The 8,090-nt window shown below is 37.3% G+C and overlaps 2 protein-coding genes across 2 annotated transcripts in view; both read left to right on the top strand.

Annotated features, from left to right (window-relative positions):
* The window catches only part of LOC117956462 (involucrin-like), a 107,819-nt gene extending 105,403 nt beyond the window's left edge, over positions 1 to 2,416 (top strand). The window contains exon 9 of the mRNA XM_034891539.1: positions 2,276 to 2,416. Coding sequence (XP_034747430.1) covers positions 2,276 to 2,319 — 44 coding nt within the window. The 3' untranslated portion in view covers positions 2,320 to 2,416. The remainder of the gene's footprint in view (positions 1 to 2,275) is intronic.
* The window catches only part of LOC117957226 (zinc finger protein 271-like), a 39,548-nt gene that overhangs the window by 191 nt on the left and 31,267 nt on the right, over positions 1 to 8,090 (top strand). The gene's annotated exons all lie outside the window — the stretch shown is intronic.

Raw genomic sequence — 8,090 nt, 5'->3', positions numbered from 1 at the left:
CCAACAATCACCACTCTGGTCTGGTTGGAATAAACTCTTAATTCACCCATTTACATGTGGAGATATGCTGCTCTATACTCGCTTAAAGTAGTTCTTATTTAAATGGCGTCTGGTGGGTTTGGTAAAGGTGATTTCGGGCCTTTCTGGATAAATAAAGGTTCGAATTTAATTGGTAATTCATGAGGACTGTGTAGGTGATTATAACATAGTAATAATGTTCCCCTTGGAACACAACAGCACAGTTTTGTAGCCACTGAGGCTTAGAAGGTGTCTGTCTGTCTTGTTTGTGTGTCTCTCTCTGTGTACGTGGTTCTCTGTGTGAATGTGTGTGTGTGTGTAACAAGAACAATACAAAAACATAACAATTCAAGTCATCTTAGCTGGTACTTATACGTAGTCATATTTTAAAATCTCCAGTTATCTTGTAGTGATGACTTCATTAGGGCCCCCTGGAGTCTTAGAGGCTCAGTGGCTTCTTAATGCTAATACTAATTTAGCCGTACCATTATATTTCTAGTAAGACGTTTTTGGACAATGTTGACATGAATGTAACTTGAAATGAAGAATCTTTCTATGTAAATGACGTATATGTATGTTTTTATTGCAACTTAATGGAGCAATCATTGTTATGTCTTACCCCAAGCAGTAGATCCTTATAAATAACCATCACTTATACAGCCCTGTAAAAGGAGGAGCCAGAGCCCCCCCACACATTAAAGAGGAACAGTGGAGCATTCAGCAAGGAGAATATAGTCACATTAATTACTGACTGCTCCAATTTGTGGAGTTGCATTATTTTGTCACCAGACGGCCTTAATATGTTAGTCATCAGTTTCCAACAGTTTTCAAAGGCTGAAAAGGAAGACTTGTTGTAAACAGACTGTTCTTATATATCTTTTCTAGTCCTAACAACTACTCAAAGCTCTTCTACATAGTACAGGAACCATTCACCATTCACACACATTCATACACTGTCGTACAAGGGGCCGCCTGCTCATCAGATAAACACTCATACACATTTACACACCGATGGCACAGCATCGGGGGCAACTCGGGGTGAACAACCTGTTATTTTTTTACAACAATCACAATCCAGGTGATACGACACAGTTCCACAACACTTCTCTGTATGTGTTTCCTGCAGATGTTGAGCAGCTGTTGGTGGTTAAAGAAGAAGTTCCCCCTGAGCAGCAGGAGTGTAGCTCCAGTGTGGACCATGAGGAGCCAGAGACCCCCCCACACATCAAAGAGGAACAGGAGGATCTGTGGAGCAGTCAGGAGGGAGAGCAGCTTCAAGGACTGGAGGAGGCTGATATCACCAAGTTCCCATTCACTCCTGTCCCTGTGAAGAGTGAAGATGATGAAGAGGAAGCTCAGTCCTCACAGCTTCATCAAAGACCAACTCAACACATGGAAACAGAAGCTGATGGAGAGGACTGTGGAGGACCAGAACCAGCTAGGAACTCACATCCACTTTTACAACCAGAGACTGAAGACCAGACTGGAGACTCTTCTGAACCTGAGACTGATGACAGTGCTGATTGGAAGGAGACCAGAGAACCTCAGTCAGCTTTAAACTCTCTGAAACATGATTCAAGATGTAAGAAACGTTTCAGCTGCTTTGAGTGTGAGAGAAGATTTGGCTTCAAGTCACAATTGAAGATACACATGAGAAGTCATACAGGAGAGAAACCTTTCAGCTGCTCAGTCTGTAAGAAATCTTTTACACGGAGAGAAAGTTTACAGACACACATGAGAATCCACACAGGAGAGAAAAGTTTCAGCTGTTTTCAGTGTGGGAACCGATTTAGCAGCAAGCCACACCTGAAGAAACATGTGATGACTCACACAGGAGAAAAAACTTTCAGTTGCTCAGTCTGTGAGAAATCATTTAGACACAGAGGAAGTTTACGGTCACACATGATGACTCACACAGGAGAAAAACCTTTCAGCTGCTTAGTCTGTAAGAAATCTTTTACACAAAGAGGACATTTACGGTCACACATGAGAACTCACACAGGAGAAAAACCTTTCAGCTGCTCAGTCTGTAAGAAATCTTTTTCACAAAGAGGAAGTTTACGGGTACACATGGTAGTCCACACAGGAGAGAAAAGATTCAGCTGCAGTGTTTGTGACAAAAGATTTGCCCGTAGCTTTCAACTCAAAAGACATAAATGTGTTGGTCCGATGGAAACAGAAGCTGATGGGGGGGACTGAGGAGGACCAGAACCAGCCAGGAACTCACATCTACTTTTACAACGAGACACTGAAGAACAGACTGGAGACTCTTCTGAAACTGAGACTGGTGACATGAAATAATGTTTGTGCCTTTAAGTCCAAGCAAAACTTCTCAAGTTTCTAACAAAAAGCTTTATGTGTCAACATTTAAATAGAAGACATAATATTGCGTGGTAGGTAAAAGTACATGCCTGACATCTAATAAATTATAATCAAGAAATCAGACTAATAACCACCTGATATTTTATAGGGCTCACACATGTATTCACTTCTGTCTAATTAATGTATGTCTGGGATGTAACTGTCACTATTGAGAGCTGCTAAACTGTGTTTCTTTGTTGAAAAAAAGAAAAATATAGCTGCAAGCGGCGGTTGCTAATCTTTTTCCAATAGCGTCTTCAAAGTAATTTTACACATGTGGTCTTTATGAAACATATCCTGCAAACTTTGTGTTGACCGATTTTCAATTTGAATTAAACTTTCAGGGTGTGGTTCGGGTACATATGAGGACATATCCAGAAAGATTTGTGATGATTGGACAATGAATATGTGATTTTTAGTAAATTGTGTGTAGTGCCACCCACCTTTGTAGCGCCCTTTAATGGCTTATGTATTCCTTGTGGGAGTCATCCCGAAAGGAATAAATAAAGATTATTATTCCCCCAAGTTTCATGTTTCTAGCTCATTCCAGCTTACGGAAATTTGAGCCGGCGTGGCAACAAATAGCTTCTACTGCTTCATGGTTTGTACCTTATGTACCTTACCAGCGTGTACCTTATTCTTTCTAAATGAAGAGTATTAGTTAAATCGTCCAACCACATCTTAGAGGTAGGCACAGTCGTGCTTTTCCACAAGAGAAGGATTAATCTCTTTGCAATTATAAGACAATATGAGAGAGAGCACTGCTGTGCCACAGTCAGTTTCCTGAAGGTCTCCGACATTTCAAGAATGATGAACAGGGGCTCAGGTTTGATTGAAATATTTATGACCTCAGACATAATGCTACATATATCAATCCAGAATGGCTAGATCCTTGGGCACAAAGCAAAACTATGGAGAAGTGTTGCTACGGTAGAGTGGCATTTATCACACATAGGTGAAACCTCTGGGTATATGGTATGTAGTTTTTCCTTGGAGTAATGAAGCCTATGTATAATTTTAAATTGGATAAGACAATGTCTTGTGTTATCTGAACAATTGTGTATTTTTTCAAGACTTTACTTCCATAAGTCATCTGGAATAAATTCACCAAGTTCCTCTTCCCACTTATGCTTATAATTCTCAGTTGATGGGGAGCTTATTAATAAGAGATTTTCATACATGCGGGATATCAGTTTACTCTCGTTAGGAAAGAATTTCAGGCAGTCCTCTATTCCAGATTGTGATTCTGTCTCAAAATCTCTCAAGTGTTTCCGAACGCAGTCCCTAATGTGTAGGTAACGAAATAAGTCATTATTCCCCAGCTCATGCTTCCTCTGTAATTGTGTGAATGAAGCAAAGACGCCTCCCATGTATAAGTCACCAACACAATGGACACCCCTCTCACTCCATGTAGAGAAGGCTCCATCCAAGCTGGAAGGGGCAAATGTGGGGTTTCTGGCAATGGGTAATAGAAGAGAGATTGGTTTGTTTCCAGGTACGGATCATGCTATGTATGATGGGATTGTTATAAAGTTTTTTTTTTAATCGCGACCGGAGCTAGTAGGACTGCGGAATACCATAGAATAATGGTGGCAGTCTTCCCGCTGCAGTAGTAGCCAAGCAGACATTGGTATTGATGTGTCCAACCAAAAGGTGGACGTCTTGATTGCCGAGGCCCAGTAGTGTAGCAAAAAGTCTGGGAGTGCCAATCCCCCCTTTAGCTTTGGTCTTCAGAGATGCTTTTTGCCCATTCTGTGAGCCCTTTGTCCCCACAGAAAGGGAACTATTAGAGAATCTAGTTGTTTCAAAAAAGATTTTTTTTAGAAACATTGGGATGTTTTGAAAAAGATATATCAATTGCGGGAGGAAAATCATCTTTATAGCATTAATTCTCCCAATTAAAGAAATTGGGGTGTGTCCCAGAATGAAATCCTAGTCCGTAATCGCTCTATTAGAGGAGGGACATTTGCTTGAAACAAAGAGGAGTAATGCTTTTTCACTTCAATCCCCAAATAGGTAAATTTTTCGTGGGAGACCTTAAATGGGAAGTGGTCCAGGTGTGCTAGGTCATTCATATAGACCGGCATTAAAACGCTTTTAGTCCAATTGATCCGATAACCCGAAAAGGTCCCAAACAGGTTGTAATTTCAGGCTGTGTTATATATAACAGGATATCATCTGCGTATAGTTATATCTTATTATTGGTGTCTTTGGTTGAATATGCATAGATCTGGGGTTCTAATCTGATACTTTGGGCTAGAGGTTCAATAGCCAGTACAAAAATTAAAGGGGATAACGGGCATCCCTGTCTTGTCGCTCTGTTTAGGCTAAACGGGGAGGATTTTGTCCGGTTTGTTAGGATTTGAGCCATGGGATTCCTATAAATGAGTTTAATAAGTGACAAGACTTTACTTCCAAAATTGAACATATTAAGAACTTCAAATAAATAGCACCACTCAACCTGGTCTCAGCCTGGGAGAACCAGCCTTCTCAGCGTCAAGTGCAAGTATGACAAAATCAGTAAGTGGACCTCTCTTTGTATATATAACATTAAAAAGACGTCTAAGATTGAAAGTAGCACTCCTATTTGGTATGAAACCTGTCTGGTCCATATGAACTGGCTTTCCCAATAGAGGATTCAGTCTGTTAGCCAGTATCTTAGCAAACAACTTCCCATCGGCATTAAGGAGGGAGATAGGACGACAAGCGCCTACTTCCTGTGGGTTCTTCCCTTTTTTGTGACTTAATTTGATCACAGCCTCAGTCAAGGTGGGGGGTAGATTACCCTGTATCTGGGCATCTTCATATACTTTTAACAGATAAGGAGATAGATTTTCACTGAATGTTTTGTATAATTCCCCTGGAAGTCCATCAGGACCGGGTGTCTTATTACTCTTTAGGGAGGCAATGGCACCTCGAACCTCTGCAATTGTGAGGTTAGAATTCAAAGAATCACAGTCTTCCTCACTCAGTCTGGGAAGCTCACATCTGTCTAAAAATGCATTAATAGTTACAGAGTCCGAAGTTGTCTTTGAAGTATACAGATCAGTATAGAATTCAAGAAATCTGTCATTGATATCTTTAGGCTTTGTAAGTATTGCAATATTGCGGGCTTTTATCTTGTGTATCGTTTTGTCGTTTTCCATTTTCCTGAGATGTCTAGCTAGCAGCTTGTGTGGTTTGTCACCAAATTCAAAATATGTTTGCCTAGTATAGATGAATGCTTTACTTAGTTTAGCAGAGAATCATTATATTGTATTCATACTTACGTGTTGCTATTTTCCTGTGCAACATAATCGAGGGGGAGTGTGCATTTTCTATGTCAAGTAATTTAATTTGGTCTTCTATTTCCTTTAGTTTAGTCTTATTTACTTTCGCTTAGAAGCCTCGAAAGATATGATACAGCCACTTATGTAAGACTTGAATGCTTCCCAGAGGATGGAGGGAGAGGTATCAGAGTTGTCGTTTATTTAGAAATGTAAAGAAATCTGGTCTTTTAAATAGTCGCAGAATTTATTTTCAGTGACTAAGTGCGAGTTCAGTTTCCAATGGGTGTGTGGCTTATCTACATGATCTAGACACAATGAAAAGGTGAGTGGGCTGTGATCTGAAATCACAATGCTGTGATATTTCGCATTCAATGTGGACGGTGCAAGTCTGGCGTCCACCAGGAAGTATCTATCTATCTATCTACCCTACTGTAGGAGTTGTGTACAGGTGAATACAATGAATAGTCCTTACCTGAAGGGTTCATTGCCCTCCATATATCCAGAACATTTGTGTTATTAATGAAGATATTCAAAAATTCACTAGAGGCATTTCCTGCGAGTCTCTTCATGGAGGACCTATCAAGATATGTGTCGAGGACAGTATTAAAGTCGCCCCCTATTATCAAGTGTGTTTGTGAGATATCTGGTATCACTGAAAAAACATTCTGAAAGAAAATAGGATTATCTATGTTGGGAGCATATGTATTTACTAAAGTAGGGGAAATGTTATGGATTTCACCAGTCACTATAATATAGCGGCCCTCTTTGTCAGTGATTGTTTTTTTCTGTAAAAAGGGCACACCTTTTCTCAGTATAATGGCTGCACCTCTTGCTTTGGATGAACAGTTTATGGAAACTTCCCCTATCCAATTTGCTTTTAACCTGCCGGGCGAGCTACTTTTCAAGTGAGTTTCCTGTAAAAACATAATGTCTGAGGTCAGAGACTTTAGATGTGCCAGCACTTTTTATGATTTTTTTACATTCTATGCTATGACTTTTTATGATTTTTTGACATACTATACTATCAATTTTTATGATTTTTTGACATACTACAATATGACTTTTTTCTCTTTTTACGACATACGTTACGATGACTTTCTATGATTTTTCGACATACTATGACTTTTTTCCTATTTAACATACTATACTATGACATTTTATGATTTTTTGACATACTATACTATGGCTTTTTTCCTTTTTAACATACTATACTATGACTTTTTATCATTTTTCAACATGCTGTACTATGACATTTTATCATTTTTCAACATGCTGTACTATGACATTTTTGGTTTCTTGACATATTATTCTACGACTTTTTTTCTTCTTTTTTCAACATACTATACTATGACCTTTTATTTTTTTACATTCCATGCTATCACTTTTTTTGATTTTTCAACATCCTATACTATGACTTTTTATGATATTTTGACATACTACAATATGACTTTTTTTCTCTTTTTGCTACATACTATACTATGACTTTTTAGGATTTTTTGACTTTTTGACGTACTGTACTAGACTTCTTTCGACGTATTATATTATGACTTTATGATTTTTCGAGATACTATGCTATGCCTTTTTATCACTTTTGTTGACAAGAAAACTATGACGTTTTTACTTTTTAACATACTATACTATGACTTTTTATGATTTTTTGACATAATACAAAAATCCTTTTTTTCTCTTTTTTGAACTTACTATATTATGACTTAATGATTTTTTGACATAGTATACTATGACTTTTTATGACTTTTTCGACATACTATACTATGACTTTTTATGATTTTTGTTGACAAAAAACAATGACGTTTTTACTTTTTAACATACTATACTATGACGTTTTTACTTTTTAACATACTATACTATGACTTTTTATGATTTTTCAACATAGTATACTATGACTTTTTATGATTTTTGTTGACAAAAAACTATGACGTTTTTACTTTTTAACATACTATACTATGACTTTTTATGATTTTTTCAACATCCTACACTATGACTATTTTTCTCTTTTTTCGACGTACTATATTATGACTTATGATTTTTCGACATACTCTGACTTTTTATGATTTTTCAACATAGTATACTATGACTTTTTATAACTTTTGTTGACAAAAAACTATGATTTTTTGACATACTATACTATGACTTTTTATCATTTTTCGACATACTATACTATGACACTTTTAGTTTCTTGACATATTATTCTATGACTTTTTTTTCTCTTTTTTCAACATACTATACTATGACTTTTTAATATTTTTTTACATTCTATGCTATGACTTCTTATGATTTTTTGACATACTTATGCAGACTTTTTATGATTTTTATGACTTTTTGACGTACTATACTATGATTTTGTTCTCTTTTTTCAACGTATTATATTATGACTTTATGATTTTTGGACATAGTATACCATGACTTTTTATTACTTTTTTA

The sequence above is a fragment of the Etheostoma cragini genome, chromosome 14 (assembly GCF_013103735.1).
Source record: "Etheostoma cragini isolate CJK2018 chromosome 14, CSU_Ecrag_1.0, whole genome shotgun sequence".
Taxonomy (NCBI): Eukaryota; Metazoa; Chordata; class Actinopteri; order Perciformes; family Percidae; genus Etheostoma; species Etheostoma cragini.
This window is presented reverse-complemented; position numbering and strand designations above follow the sequence as displayed.